Source organism: Diabrotica undecimpunctata, chromosome 5 (genome assembly GCF_040954645.1).
Source record: "Diabrotica undecimpunctata isolate CICGRU chromosome 5, icDiaUnde3, whole genome shotgun sequence".
NCBI lineage: Eukaryota > Metazoa > Arthropoda > Insecta > Coleoptera > Chrysomelidae > Diabrotica > Diabrotica undecimpunctata.
In genome coordinates, this window is record NC_092807.1 from 95,597,924 (window position 1) to 95,614,963 (window position 17,040).

General features: G+C 34.7%; 1 protein-coding gene across 2 annotated transcripts in view; it reads right to left on the reverse strand.

The window, feature by feature from the left end:
* Positions 1–426: 426 nt before the first annotated feature.
* dom (domino helicase) overlaps positions 427–17,040 on the reverse strand; it is a 72,697-nt gene continuing 56,083 nt past the window's right edge. For both annotated transcript variants that reach the window (XM_072532274.1, XM_072532273.1), the window contains exons 18-23: positions 13,198–13,642; positions 11,827–12,259; positions 11,162–11,409; positions 10,299–10,877; positions 9,858–10,219; positions 427–7,087 (exon numbers count right to left, since the gene is read on the reverse strand). In XM_072532274.1, the coding sequence (XP_072388375.1) occupies positions 6,758–7,087; positions 9,858–10,219; positions 10,299–10,877; positions 11,162–11,409; positions 11,827–12,259; positions 13,198–13,642 (2,397 nt within the window). In that variant the 3' untranslated portion in view covers positions 427–6,757. The remainder of the gene's footprint in view (positions 7,088–9,857; positions 10,220–10,298; positions 10,878–11,161; positions 11,410–11,826; positions 12,260–13,197; positions 13,643–17,040) is intronic.

A 17,040-nucleotide genomic window follows, 5' to 3' on the forward strand; every position in this document is an offset into this window, starting at 1 on the left:
TTGTGTTAGTTAGTTTTACTTAGGTTTATACGCAGTCCTATTCCTTCTGATTGTTATCCCCTTGTTATCATACCAACGTCGTCAGCGTTTGGAGGAAATATTTAGGAGAAATCATAATAACCAATTTTAGGCGATCCCAACAAATATAATGGCAAACATAATAATGACTGAAGTAATCGTAACACTTCCATTCCACTACCGGAGCAGTCTATTCTTTTAAAAATCGCCTTTAGATAAAGAAACTTTAGTATAAACTACAATTAAAAATAAATAATGTCTAAGAAACTAATTTTACTAAAGTTTGAATTGCACTATGCAAATATTACATTTGTCACAATCTCACAGCCGAACTATATTCTTCTGGAATATGAACTAGCTACTCAAATAAAAAAAAACCCAAACATGCTCACGAAATAAAACAAAAACTTTATCAAAATAATAATTTATTATTCAGAAACTAAAGATCGGTACAAATATGTCGGGAATAAATATTTACAATGACTGATTTTGGATAATTAGTGGATAAGCGTAAAATTAATGAAAAGTTTTAACATTTTTAAACAAATCTATAGTATTAAGCACTACATTTTCTGTGAAAATATTTCTAAAAATATTGTTTTATTATCACAGCTCACGTTTAATACAAGTTACTTTCAATTAATAGTAAAAGTTTAATCAGTCTCGTTAAAATTGACACACCAACAAAACTTTTTTATTATTTTAAAATTATTATTTGGGAAGACTCAAAAGGACAAAATGCTTTAAGATAGTTTAAGTGTTTAATATGAAACTGAAGAATTTCGAGATATATTGCATGTTGTTGTTATTAAGCAATATTTATTAGAGACAACACATTTGGGAGAGAACTGTAGAGTGAAGGTAAGGAGAGAGACATCGATACGAAATGAACCGTTCGAATTTATGCCAGAAAGGAGGACAACGGATACATTGTTTGCTCTGAGACAGTTGATAGAGAACTACGGCGAGAAGAAAAGAGCTACATTTGGTATATTTATAGATTTGAGAAGGCGTACACACAGTTCCTAGAAATGGTTTCCTGAGAAGTACGTAAAACTCGTGAAGGATATTGATGAGAGAGTGTACATCAAAGTAAGGACTTGTGTGGGATTGACAGAAGTTTTCCTGTGACGGTTGGTTCGCATCAAGGCTCTTCACTGAATCCCTACCTGTTTAATCTTGTCATGGATGTCCTGACAGTATATACCCGTGTAATCTACTGACAATTGTTAAAATATTGTATTATATATTTTTTTAATGATTCAATTAGAATATCACGCAGAGTATGTGTTCTTTTTGTAGGGCGTTTCAAAGGTTGTGATCTTTTGCACGTTTTGATGGCTGGTGTGTTAATTTTATCAAAGAATGTAAATTAAATGTACGTCGATATACATAAGGAACAAAGTCAGCAAAACTTTACATACTTAAACAAATAAACGGTTCTTTCAAATATACAAAAATTAATTCAAATACAAATTAAATATATCGACGGAAGAAATAAAAAATATTAAACTAAAGTAAAAAAAAAGTTAAAGAGATAGTACAAACTAATACCTTAATTTTAAAATCTCTTAACCATAGCGTTTGTCAAGATATTAACTAAATCGTGTTTTGTTCTACCTGAAGAATCTTTTGTAAAAGTTTTTTTAAATACTTGGAATGATCATGAAATAAATTTTAAAATGTATATTACCGCTACTAATCAAGTTATGCAACTAATTTCTTCTGCAACAGAGATATAAGCATCCCTCTACGATTAAGAATGCTAAGGGGCTACGTATTTAACACGCTATTATACGGTTTAGAGGCCTGGACTCTCAAACAGAACAACATAAAAAATATTGAAAGTTTCGAGATGTGGTGCTACCGTCGAATGCTGAAGATAAGTTGGGTTGAAAGAGTCACAAACTTTGAAGTAATGCGAAGGATAGGAAAAGGCTCAGAAATTTTGTCAACGATCAAACGAAGAAAACTCGCATATTTGGTCACCTGATGAGGACATAAATACGCATTACTTCAAAATATAATGCAAGGAAAAATAGAAGAAAAACGGAATCCAGGCCGTAGAAGAATGTCATGGTTGCGTAATTTGAGAGAATGGTTTGGCTGTACCGCTAATGAACTCTTTAGGTCAGCTGTAAACGAGGTCAGGATAGCCTTGATGATTTCCAATCTCCGATAGGAGTGGCACAAAAAGAAGAAGAAGAATCAAGTTATCAATATTTCAATATTTCTAGCTAAATATTTTATATAAAGCGTGTAGGATATTCTGTGCATTGGCAAACACAGAAAATATGAGAGTTACCTCAGTTTTGTTTATATGTACTTAAAATGTATGCTCCTGGTGTTTTAATTTTTGCAGTGTTGTCAGGGTATTTTTACATTAAAATTTTTTTTCTTCTCTTTCTTAAAATTTATTTACTAAATTGTGTCACAAAATGAATTTGAAAAAAGCTGCTTGATGAAAGCTGTCGTGGCCTGTCTGTCCAATGGCAAAGTTTTTGTCATTGCTGAGTTTTGAATTCAGGTCTCAATCATGTGTGTGAAAAATGAAAAAATAATTATATGGATGTACTAGTCATTCCTTGTTAATGTAATTATGCACATAAGTATATACCTATGCAGTAATTAATTAAATAAAAAACTTATGGGAGAAAATAGGGAAGAAGATTTCCTAGAAGGCATACAACCCATCTAGACTTAAGTGTAATATTAAACCCCCGGAATAAGAATGTTTTTTGTAATTGTTTTGCTTGCTTACAAGTTCAATGTGATAAAGCAAGTTCTAAACTTCATTACTCCATTATAAAAATCATAAATTGTAGAAGTCAGGCCATGTATTCTGTGAAATTACGAATAGGCCATTTTAGAAAAATGAGAACTGTCAGCTGTCACTAATTTTGATGTGGATGAAAGGGATTTCCGGCTTTTGGAAGTTTTATTTAAGTCACGTTATATGAGATATCTGTTTATGTACTTTTATGTAAAACCAAAGGATAAATACAGTAGTTAGGCCATATTATTTTATTAAGAGATCCCCCACAGATCAGAAGTGGGATATGGAAAGAAACGATATGCAGGCAGAGGACAATGTTAATATACCGGCTGGCGAAGCCGCCGCTACAGTACCATTAGAAGAACAAATTACTGTGGAAGATATGCTACAGTAAGGGCCCTATTAATATATCAAGAGAAGTCGAAGACAACACCGACTACAGAATTACGAGAAAAAGAGCGATCCTTTAGCAACAAGCAACTACCTGTTACCTGAGTTTTCTGCCCAGAACACAGACATTACGCAAAGTGTATATTGTAGCATTTGTAAATTCCTTGGTATATATTGAAATCCCCTCGTATATGTATTAAAACAACGAAGAATAATTTTTTCAATTACTCTTTGCGTCGCCGAGTCGATAATAAACCATTTTTTAAAGTTGTTTATATATCGCAGATGTGTAATTCCTCTGTATTCTTTGATCGTTAAGCTGCTTAATATTCTGCGTTTCAAATAAACATCCATTTAGATGGCTGAGAAGGTTTTGCCAGTTATTTGCGACACTTTCGCTGAGGCGTTGTCAAGAGCGGTTGACTTCAGCGTTAGTCCAAATTTTACGTCAAATTTGTAATTTTTCTCGTGCTACGTCCCTTTTCATGGAAAATATCTAGTGTATTGTGGCAGTTAATAGTTACAGTTAAAGTGAGGTTTTGAAAGATATCCACATGCTCCATTTTCCTGTTTTTTAAGAAGCCCAGTTTAAAGTTTGTGGCCCAATTTCAACCTCAAATTTGTATGTCCCTAAGAAGCCGTTTCAGAATACCTTTTCATAGTATGGAGATGAATTTGTTCGTGTGTCTGTGTATTATCTATTGTATTGTCTATTTTTGTAACTGTTTGTGGTGAGACAATAATAAATGTTTAATTTTTTTTCCTAAACCATTTTGTTTATTTCTCTTAACTAACTCTCTAACCCCTTTTTTGAGTTTCATTTAAAAAGATATATTTTTCATTTCTAATAATTATGTCAATCACTAATTGTAATCGTTACAATTTGTTTCCTCGTTTTGTTTTTTGTTCATTTGTCCCGGAGACTCATGTAAGTACCCTCATTTGTTTCATTTTTTGTAGTTGCCCCAATTCAACCCCTTGCCATTCACTTATCCACGACCCAGCTACTCCAAATAACCCCTGAGAGCCGTTCGCATAAGTTTCGTTTATTTTGCTTGCCCTATCTCTGCCCCAATAGTTTCTGTCCCCAATTTCCAACCCCTTATAATAATACCCTGAATGCCTGATAATATTATGCAATGGGAAAATTGACTGGCCTTGCAAAAAGCTGGTTTTATTCCAAAATTGACTGTATTATGAGGAATTGGGAAACACTCAAAATTGAAATGAGAAATATGTTCTCTAACTAGGCAGACATTATGACTTTGCGCAGAAACTTTGAAAAGAGAAGTTCACTAACTACTACCAAGGGAAAGTTACCTTAGGAAATAGTGCAGGAGTAACTGAAGGTGAAATAGTTCAATATATATTATTGATGGTTTTGACAATTCCACACTTCAGAGTCAAGATAGGATAGTGATGTATGAAATTAGAACCGTTGAGGATCTATTTAGCAGAATGTACAATTTGACCAAGGAGACTCACACAAATTAATTATAATCGATTTCAAAAGGGTACAGCTAACAGTTCTCGCCAAAGAGGTTCCACACCAGCAGTACAATGCCCTGGAATCCGCTGCTTCAATTGTAATCAAGATGGGCACAATTTAAATGAGTCTAACAGGCCACGCAGAGAACGAGGTTCATGTTTCAAATGTGGAAAAACTTCACTCTGTGAAAATAGGGAATGATGTATCTAGTTTTAATATTACTGCTTTAATAGAAAGTGGGGCACCTATTAGCATTATTAAACTTTATGTTCCACACAATTTAATTATACCCACAGTGGAAAATAATAAATTCACAGGGATTAATGGGACTCCTTTAGTGATAGTAGGTACATTCAAAAAATATATATACCTATGTTTTAATAATATGATAAATTTGAAGTTTTATGTTGTACTTAACAATACAATGTCATATGCCGCTATAGCAGGTAGGAATTTTATTGCACAATCGAGTATACAAATATAACTTTTACTGAGCCAGTTGAAATTAGCCAAAACCCTATTGCTAATGGTGGGCATGCCAAAATTAAGTTTATTAATGAGCTTATGTATATTACTATATAGACAGATTTTTTGTATTTCAGAAAATATGAATATTAATCCTTGCTTATTTTTTTTAGACATGAACAGGAGTAGAGGAGTTTAGACATGAACTTAGTATTTATAGTTCTGAGTTGGACACTGAGCTGCATTGTGATGGAAGCAGTCATGGTTTTGGAGCCATCTTATTGCAAAAACAGAAGGATGGAAATTTAAAGCCAGTCTCGTACTTATAGTCATAGAACAACTCCAGCTGAGTCCAAACATCATAGTTTCAAATTGGAAATTTTAGCTGCAGTATAAGCAATAAAGCATTTGCATGTGTATTCATTTGCCATATCATTTAAAATAATAACTGATTGTGGCATTTCAGTTAAGCAAGCATTAAATCTTCGTATTGCTAGATGAGCACTATTTTTGCATGGGTTGCATTAAACGCATGGGTCAAGTAGATGCCCTAAGCAGATATTATTGCATAATGATTATAGAAGGGAACATTTTTGAAGAGTCTTGAGTATCAGACATGATCAAGACCCACTAATTACAAAAATTAGGGAAAAACTGAAATACCAACTAATAAGTACTGGAATAAGTACTTTGAACTAAAGGATGTGATAGTATATAGAAAAAACAATGTAAATGACTAGTTTATGTTCCTGGTAGCATGATAACCAATGTAATACGTGCATGTCAGGACGATTTGGGCTATCTATTTGACAAAACTGTTAATCAAATGTATTAATCAGTGTATTGTATTCGTTTAATAACATGACGACAACTGTCAAGAACCATATTGCTCTAATTGCTTAAAATGTATGGAGCTTTACTCTCCAAGTGGCAAACAGGAAGGATTTTTACATAACCTTCCAAAGGGCGATCAACCTTACACTGTCATATTGATCATGGCACCCTGTAAACTGCAGAAGAGAAGAAAACTTCTTCGAAAATGGTTTCATAATTTACTATGACTACATATTACTCATTGTTGTGTCTCAGTCATTCTATTTACCGGACTTGTCACCCTGCGACTTTTCTCTTCTTAAAACCGCCAAAACAATCGAAAACAGTAACCAAAAGGGCGGTGGTTTATCACGATTTGGAAGATAAATACCACATCGCCAGAAAAGCTCAAAGCTACCCAAAAACTATACCAATAATATCAAAAATAGCATATCAGAAGTGCTTAGAGGATCGGTCAAAGCGGTAACATACATATGTTATACCTGAGGGTGTTGTGTATCATAATTCTATATCTTTCGTTTTATAGCATTCAGATATTAAATCTTAATGAATTTATAAATAGTTTCCAATATTAGCAATAATTGGAAGTGTACTAAAATTATTTTTAATATATTTTAAACTTATTAAGAGAAATATTTTTTAACTGTTTGGTTCTATTATAGTTTAAGTCTAATTACAAGTTTGAAAGGTGCTTGATGAACACAACAAGAGATCAAATCAATATAATTGTTTGCGGGTTAAAAGGTTTTCCAGTTAAGGTATCGCAAAAACAGTAATTACACACTTCACTTTTTCAAATATCTACTTACTTGCTCTGGATTGGTAACTTGGGGCGCCGCATTCGATGACGAAGAAGCAGCTTGCTGTTGTACATTCTGCACGTTAACAGCCACCAACGGCGCCCCGCTGGAAGTTTGGATACGCACAGGGCTACCTTGTCTCATTCCAGCTACGTTCTGGTTCAAAGCTGCTGATACCTGAGATAATAACGCTTGTTGAGTGGCCCCCGAGGCTCCTTGTACTTTGATGCCCGTTAAAGCGCCAGCTAGTGTTGATGTGCCTGCTTGGGGACGAAGGGCGGTGTTTAACGCTTGGGACGATCCGGCAGCTACTACCTGTAGAAATTAATAAAGAATAATATTGTACATAAGGTATACACTAATGACTAAGCGATTTGTAATGAGTCAAAAACATTTATTTATGCTGACGATCGTGCAACGTCCTATCAATCTTTTGAACATAGGAGAATATCTTAAGGACGAGTTTGACGAACACAAATTACATTCTTCCATCACAACAACAGGGAAGCCACAAAAAATTATTTTTGTTAATTTGTTGTTTAATTATTATAAGTTTCGTTTAATAGTTATTGCAAAATTGAAAATGTTTATCCCAGAAATCATTTATCTACAACATTATAATGCGTAAACTATTGTATCTACATGAATTCTAAAAGTACCAAATCGAAGACAAATGCTGTTTCAAAGAAATTATCAAATTAAATAATTTACCGCTTAGAAAGTTTATGTTAAATATTGTAAAATAGGTTTACAAAAGTACAGGTATAAGCAGGAAACCGCACAACATGGAAGAACGAATTAAACATGATACACGAACATCGCCATCCCCAATTCGGCCATATCCCTGTACATAAACGACTTAAATCTGGAAGAACATTCATTGGCACAGTCAAATCGTTATCCCATAACGCAAAAGCCGCGAGATCCACAATGTGGGAAGAGCAGGAAAAAGGAGATATCACAAATGCCTCAGAAGTACTCCCACCAGATACACAACTTCACTGACAACGATGGAAAGCACTGAATACAGACTGCGCACTCGTGCCGGAAGATCTAAAAATATGGTATCCTGGAGATACATTGAGTGAGATTTTAGCATTTTTAATTCACCCTGTAAATCATAAGAACCGAAAAAGTTTCATATTCCTTTTGCACTTTAAACGTATTAATCTAAATAATTTTAAAGTCTGTTTAAAATTAGCAAAGTGCTCTTTCGAGGAGAAATATTAATTGCCTCGCTACGAATTCGTTTGATCTCAGTTCCACCTATAGAGATTTTAAAATAAATCGCTGTGTTCTCACGTGAGCTAACTACGCATAGGAAATTTCCAGTGATTCTGGTCAGAGAAGAAATTTTGAGATCGCATCACTTCTATTTTAGCGACCATGAAGGTACGTTGGGTGAGTCCTGACCAGAAAGGACTTCTTAAATCACCGCAATTCAGTACCTTGCGTGTGGGAAATGAGAAAATTAGTATCAAATTTAAGTACTACAAATATGTAAGTACAAATGTCTCATTTCGACAGATGCAAAGCAGCTAAGCAGAGATTAAATAAAGTGTTGGAAGTTTAATTAGGTTAAAATTTTAAAGCCAGTAGCGACTGGAGGAAAATTAAGCAAAGTTCTTTGTAAGTTTTTTTAAATTAATTTAAAACATTAAAATAGTTGGGAGATACAATCGCAGAATGTTTTTTATTTGGTGTAATCGTAGTTTCATTTTTAACCTTTTTTCCATAATATTTAGTGCAGCGCAGTGCCATGTTTTTTGTATAGGGTAGTTCCACATTTTTTTGTATTTCGCAATAACCTTTGTTTTTTGGTATACAACCTAAAAGTTTGTACGTCAATACTCTAGTAATTATTATACCTTTTGTTGTGTATATTTTATTAGTCAGTAAGTTATATTACCGATATCATGATATGCTATAACTAAGGTATTGTCATAATATTTTTGTTAATTTTTGCTATTTAAATTCAGATTTCTTTACCGAGTTTTGAAGGTATTCTCTATTCATCTAATTCTAGGAATATTTGTAAAACCTGATGTCTAAATTTACATTTTTGATTTTGCTATTTGCCTTGTTTGATTTGTCTATTTTGCTAATATGTTGACATTATATATTAACTTTTACTTGGCTGAACTTTTAAGAAATAAAAATTGTTAATTTGTAGCAATTATTTGTTTATTACTCTTTAATAATCTTTCTTTCTTTTGGTAAATAATAAGACCATTCTGACAGGAATGTTGAGCGACAATATAAGATAAGTGTGTTTACTTCTCTTTCTTTTTGACTATGCATGCATTTAGGTTTTTTAAAGAGGTTTAGCATATTTTTCATTTTTTTGGAATTTTTCTTAAACCAATCTTCCCAAAGGTCAAATGTCGAGTTTTCCTTGTCACTCGAAAAAGGACTAGGTGGCGCTTTTCATTTTTCCCCTAATTTACCCTAATTACTAATATACCCCATCCCAGATCTATAGACCCACGTCCCAAGGCTCACCGCTCTGAACACCTGAGCGCGGGTTTGCACCTGAATTCTCTTTTCTCTATTAACCCCCAACATCCCTTCCGGGTAAGTTACGTTACAAGATGACAGCTGTGAATGCAGTATGATCCAATCAATAAGACACCTACTGCAGTATCGTCTCGCAAACTGTGAGCAAAGGTGCTTAGATGTGGACTTAATAGAATGCAATGACGGCGACGTAGCATTAGCTTTTGTCAACGACTAGTTACCCTATGTAGTATGAAAATTTTTATTGTTTTAATTAATTTTTATATGGACTCACATTTATTTGAATGTAATTTATTTATAAAATTTTAATGTGCTGTATTTTAATTTTTATTTTAAGTCGTTTTAACTGTACGATTCGAGAGCAATGTAGTTCGTACACGAAAAAAAAAATCCACAACTTAATGACGTCATAAAGCAGTGACGAAAACCACAAAATTACTTGAGATTTAATTGTCTTAAACATTGCAGTAATTTTTATAAACCAATGATATGGATACCTATATAATCTGGGTGGTTAGATTTTCTTAGAAAGAATTTAAGTTGAATGGGTTCATGAAATTGTACTAACCTGTATGGTTTGCTTTGTCCCCTGCGTATTTACCGGTATAACTCTAGTAGGTGGTCCTTTTGCCAAAACTACCGGTCCCTGACTAACGTTCAATGGCGACCTGATCACCTGTTGAAACTGCTGGACGGTCATCGCTGTACTAAGTGGCTTAGAACCGACTATCAACTGAGCCTGCATGTTGTTTTTGCCCACTTGGGCAATACTAAGTTTCTGACCGCTTAGCTTCTTTTGTGCCAGTAGTTGTTGTTGCAGATGAAACTGTCGCAGCTGGTTGGCATTGGTTGTTTTCAGAGTCGGAGCTAGGTTCTTACCTTGGCCTGAAAGGGAGACACCGGTGACGGGAATCGTGACGGTTTGAGTCGCTGGAAAGTTTAATAAATCAACAATAAGTTTTAAAATCCCACACTAAATATGAATGTAAAGAATATGCAACTGTCTTACCTCCAGGTGAGGATGATACTGTCTTAACGAGAGTAGCAACAGATGCTCCAGAAGTACCAGCCTGAATTGCTTGGGCTAGTACTTGTGGTGATAGACTTTGAATCGTACCACCAGTTGAGGTACTGAGTTTTTGTTGCTGCAGTTGATGCTGCTTCTTCAACAATTGCGCTACTTCACTTTCTGTTACAGGTCTAGTAATTCCTGTTTTGCCGCCAACAGTAACAGTACCTTGTCTTATGAACTGAGCTCTAGGCTGCGCTTGTGTGAATTGAACAACAGTCTGTTGACCACCTATGGTAACAGTTGACGTTTTAACTCCTTGCGTTGGCAAATTTCCAGTGTGTAGCCGCAGTTGCTGCTTGATATTTGCTTGCCGGATCATCGCCAATTGCGCTTGGCCAATAGCTTTCCCTTGAAGAGCTGTTGAAGTGGCCACTACTTTGCCTTGTCCAGAAGAACCTGCTGATACTATAAGACGCTGAGTTGCAGCTTGTAGTTGAGCTGCACTGAGGCCAGAAACCGAGACTACCGTTGGTGTCTGGATCGGAGACGCGATTATTCGTTGAGTTCTTAAAGTATCTGAAAAATAAAACATTATATTATAAGACAGAAGAACAAACATAATGAAATACAAGGATTGATCTCTTTGCTCTAAACTCTGCAATAAACTCTGTATAAGGGACAAACACATAATATTTTCTCGAACACAAAGGATACTTAATTGTTTCGTGTTGGACGCTTTCTTACTAAAATTAATTTATATTACACAGATATTTAGTTCAAATAACAAAGCAACTAAAAAAATTACAAAATGTTTTTTTTTAGAAAATGTTTAACCTCAAAAAATTATTTTTGTTACTTACTCGGAGTCGCCGCAGTACTGACAACCGGTGCCGTTGTTGTGGCAATCGCTGAACTATTCTGTTGAGTTATCACCTGGGACGTTGTGGAAGGAGTACTAGTTCCACCACTTGATCCTTGCGCGGTGGGCGAAGATGCAGCCACGCTGGCTTGTTGGTTCGCCATGATGTTTTTCATCATTTGAAGGCGAGCGGCAATATGCTGATCGGGCGTCATATTTTTCTTTTCTTTGGCTATTCTCTCTGCTCTCCTGTAACATTGGAATAAAAAATGTACTCTGAGGACTACCAACAGAAGTGAAAACTTTTACAGACAGAACTAAACAAAAAACTATATATCTATTTAACAAAGGCTCTCGGACTTTGCCTTTAAAAAAGGCATAAATAAGAACAAAAAAAAAATAACTATTGCCTCAACAAAATTCTTCCTTGTCTCAAGAGAAATTAAGTATTTAATGCTTAACACTAGAGGATACAGTGTGTTCCCTGTATGGGGACAAAGTAGAATATCCCCACGGATATTCTTTGCCTGTTGTAAGAGGCAAAAGGCGAGCAGTACAATGGAGATTTTATCGGAACAAAATTAAGCATAGTGCACAGAACATATTATGGTTTATAAACTCAGGAAATGGACAATAACAAATTACAGACATCAAATATATACAAACCTTGCTGCAACGTCAACCGGTAAAACGGGATGCTCAATATCGATACCACACTCATTCAAAACAGGCGACGGGGCATGTTTGGTCTTATTCAATAAGGGATTATTAACCCCTAGCTTCGGAGGTGGTACTTTCTTTAACGCCTTCAACGCCTCAAACCTGTCCGCCATTATTTGACTAAAAGTTGAGTTATTGTCCTGAGTGTACATCTGGGATGTCCTCATAGATCTGCTAGACTTCGTGGGCATCGGATACTTTTGGACGGGTCCGGCTTTGTTCTTTTTCTTCTTCATAAAGTTGTCCAGACTGAGCTGTTTACCTTCTTCTCGTTGCATAAGATGATTCTCGTACCTCTGGCGGCATTGTTTAGGAGTGCGATACGCTATCGACACGGTATTCACGTAATCTGCTACGAAATCCCAATTTGGAGTGTGACCTGAGAAATTCCGAAAATATAGATATATAATATATATATATATATATATATATATATATATATATATATATATATATATATATATATATATATATATATATATATATATATATATATATATATATATATATTGAATTGAAAACACATAAATATGTTGATTTCATAAAATAGAACCTTAATAAAACTAATATACTATAAACTGACTTTATAATTGGTAGTACCTAATCTATTATATAAAAATGAATCCATATTTTCCTATGACATGCCATAACTTGAGAACGACTTTACCGATTTTATTCATCTTTTTTCGAAAGTTTTCAAATACTGTTGCAAAATTTAGGAAAATTATACAGAAAATTAAAATTTTTTAGAAAACAATTTCGCATTTGACAGTTATCACGATTTAAGCGTCATACTGAATAATGCAATGGTGAATATCCCCACCTGTCTTGTGCGGGACCGGATGTGTTAGTCCGATGTTTATCCTACAACTGCTCTTTGCCAACTCTTCAGATTTTAACCTATATTTGGTTATCAACTTGCAAAAGATTCCGTATCTAGTGTGTCTTTCTGTCATAAAATGACAAGTGACATTTGGGATTAATATGTCTATATTTTCTGACACATCTCCCGTTTCAGTCCAAAATAAAAACAATTTGTCTGCTAATTAAGCATACCCTTATATTTTACTGAAGTAAATGTTGAACGACATTTTTCACTAGACACCAACGGCTGAAAATAAACTAAAATAACTAATTTTTCAAATTTAATTTGATTTTTAAACCCATATAAATAGAAGTTCAATTTATCAAATACATCAATATTTTGATAGCATGCTAAAGTGGGCTTACCATCTAATTTCATATACACATAAAAAAACTTGTATCTTCTTAAATATTTATTGTAACCTAGTTCTATAAAAATATAACGTGACTTACCTAAATTTGAAACAATTAAATTCAGTGGAAGACCTTGGAAACTTTGAATAACCTTCAAAATAGCCATATCTTCGTGAATCGTCCATTCATGAAACAAAGGCTGTTCCGTGGGCGGCTTTGTAATGTTAGGTTTTCCCGGTATCGGCACGGACGGTCTCACCAGTCCTCGATATTTCTGCAGCTTTAGTTCGCGTTTCATTTTCAATATATTCGGCGAGTGGAACAATGATTTCGGAGCATTCGTAGCTTCTTCTTTTCTGGGTATTTTCAAGGCTCTTCTGCTTTCACTGAAACCTGCTTCGATGCGATTCCTTTTTGCTTCTCGCTTAACGTAAATCGGTGGTAATTGGGATTCAGCCATAGTGTTGGTATCATAGAGGAATGCCATAGTTTCGTCTATATACACGTCATTTTCTTGTTGCGGCGGCGTTGGAGGACACCACATCTAGTAAATTATTCAAATTTTAATTTTTGAAGAATACCATAACACAAAATATTAAAATAAAGGACACATACAACAAACAATCAAACAAAATACAAGCTTTAAAGTGGTCAAAGGTTTTTTAATATGTAATAGGGGTGTTCAATAACAAATTAGTCCATTAATTTGTAATCTCACAATAATCTTAATTTCCTGAATTTGTATAGTTTCACCGTGTATAATGTATGTAAAGGCTAAAGAATATATGCAAGAATTATTATTCGAAGATGCAGCACGAAGTCCGACTGAAATAAACAATCCCTACGGCCCAGAAATAACAAACGAAGAAGTAACTATGGCCATTAAGCGGTTTAAAGATGGGAAATCACCAGGACCTGATGAGGTGCATGATGAAATTTTAAAGCTATTAGGGGCACACCAAATCACAGCTCTTACGAAACTATTCAACAACATCTACGAGACTGGTTACTTATCAAAACACTGGCTACTATCAATATTTATTCTACTTCCCAAAAAAACAAACGCTAGAAAATGTGAAGAACATAGATGAATTAGTTTGATGAGCCATGTACTTAAAGTACTCCTTACTGTCATTCACTCGCGCATATACACCAAATTAGAAGAACACCTGAGTGAAGTTCAATTTGGATTCAGAGCAGGACTCGGAACGAGGGAAGCACTTTTTAGTTTCTTCTTCAAGTGCCATCTTCGTTCCGAAGGTTGGCGATCATCAGGGCTATAGGTATTTTAGAAACTGCTGACCGAAACAATTCGTTGCTGCTACAGCTATACCATTCCCGTAGATTCTTTAGCCAGGAGTTTCGTTTTCTTTATATGGACCTTTTTCCTGCTATTTTCCCTTGCATAATTATTCGAAGCAGTTTATATCTTTCGCCTCTTGTAATGTGTCCCAAGTATTGCAGTTTTCGTTGTTTGATCGTAAATATGACTTCCTTTTCTTTATTCATTCTTCTCAAGACCTCGACATTTGTGACTCTCTCGGTACATGATATTCTCAGGATTCTGCGATACATCCACAGTTCAAATGCCTCTAATTTTTTGGTACCAATCTTTTTCAACGTCCATGACTCCATTCCGTAGAACAGCACAGAAAGTACGTAACATCTCATCAGGCGAAGTTTCATTTCAAGGCTCAAATCTCTTCCGCAGAACACTCTTCATTTTAGTGAATATGGATCTGGCTTTTTTTATTCTTATTTTGATTTCTGCTGAGCTATCGTTGTCTTCATTTATAAAAGTGCCTAAATATTTGTATTTGCTAACTCGATCGATAATTTCATTGTGTAAATATAAATTTTGGACATTTTGTGTTGATTTCAATATTACCATAAATTTAGTTTTCTTTATGTTCAAAGATAGTCCATATTCTTCGCTGCAGTCTGCTATCTTATTCACCAATGTCTGTAGCTCTTCAAGTGTTTCTGCGATCAGAACGGTGTCGTCGGCAAATCTCAGATTGTTTAATCTAACACCATTTATTTTAATACCTACGGATTGCTCAGAGAGTGTTCTATTCATTACGTCTTCGGGATAGAGATTAAACAGGGTTGGTGACAGTATAAACCCTTGTCTCACACCTCGCTTTATTTCAATTTCTTCAGTGGTATTACTCTCTACTCTCACTACTGCTTTCTGATTGTAGTACATATTTGCTATTAGTCGGATGTCTCGTTTATCTAAATTCTTTTCTGTCAGGAGTCTGATTAGGTGATCATGCCGCACTTTATCAAAGGCCTTGTTGTAATCTATGAAACACATGAATACATCTTGATTTATGTCAAGACATCTTTGAGACATAACGTTCAGTGAAAACAACGCCTCTCTTGTTCCAGGTCCATTTCGGAATCCAAACTGGGTATTATTGATGTCCATTTCCAGTTTTCTGTGTACTCTAGAGTGTATAATTTTCAGGAATATTTTCAGTACATGGCTCATCAGACTGATTGTACGGTAATCACTACATGGTTTGGCATTTATCTTTTTTGGTATAATAACAAAGGTGGATAAAAGCCATTCTTGTGGTATTTTTCCTGATGTATAAATGCTATTGAAAGGTTCAACTAAAATGTGAATCGAGTCTTTTTCTATTAGTTTTAAGGATTTCCGTTGATATTTCATCTGGACCTGGGGCTTTACCATTTTTCATTCTTTTTAGTGCGTACATTACTTCTTCTTCCGTTATTTCTGGACCTTCGTCTCCTTGTATGTTACTTAGCTCAGATTGTTGTCTATCATCTGCAAAGAGTTCTTCAATATAGTTTTTCCATGTCTTCAACTGTTCTTCTAGTTCTGTTATTATGTTTCCGTTGACATTATACAGGGTATTTGGCTGCTTACGTTTTTGTGTACCTGCAAGTTCTTTCACTTTTTTATGTACATTAAAAATATCATGTTTTGCCTGCAATTGCTCTATTTCTTCACATTTTCTTTTATAAAAATCTTTTGCTATTCTGATTTCTATTTTGATTTCTTTCTGTATTTGTTTATATCTTTGTTCGTTTTTTTCCTTTCGTTATTCTCCGATTGTCCATGAGAGGAAGGATCTTATCAGTCATCCACCTTTGCTTTATTTTTGGTTTTTCTTTAGTCAGAATTTTCTTCGCAGGACCTGTTATCGCCATTTTTACGTTTTGCCATTTTTGATCTATGTATGTTGTTCGTTGGCTGAGATGTTTCTTTTTCATGAAGTAGTTTCAAATTATTATTAATACATTTTTGCAGTTTCTCCTTTACCTCCAGGTTACATAAATGACTGACGTCTATCTGACTTTTTAGTTTGCAAGTTCTAATACAGAGAGCCAGGGATGTCAACTTCGATGTGTATGTATGTTTCATCGATTTCGAGAAGGCATTTGAAGTCCCAAATAGGAAATTAATCGGTATCCTAAAAATATCAGGACTCGATGGTAAGGATATAAGACTAATCTCAAACTTATATCTCCAATAAAAAACAACAGTACGATTAGAAAATGAACTGTCCGAGATCTTCACAGTCGAAAAAGGAGTTCGACAGGGTTGCATATTGTCACCGGCATTATTTAACATACTCTGAAAACATCTTTAGAGAGGCCTGGGACGAATCAGAAGATGGGATTGCTGTAAATGGCCAGCTTATAAACAATATTAGATATGTAGATGATACAGTGTTGCTGGCAGATAGTGCGCATGGGCTTCAAAGGACGATTGATAACATTGTAGAAGCATGTAACAAATACGGCCTAAAACTAAATGGCAAGCAGACAAAAATAATGATCATCAGTAAGAACACCAACATAAACGCCCAAATAACAATAGCGACACACCGTTAGAAATAGTGGAAAAAATATGCTATTTGGGCTGCAATATTAAGGATACTTGGGATCACAGCTACGAAATAAAAA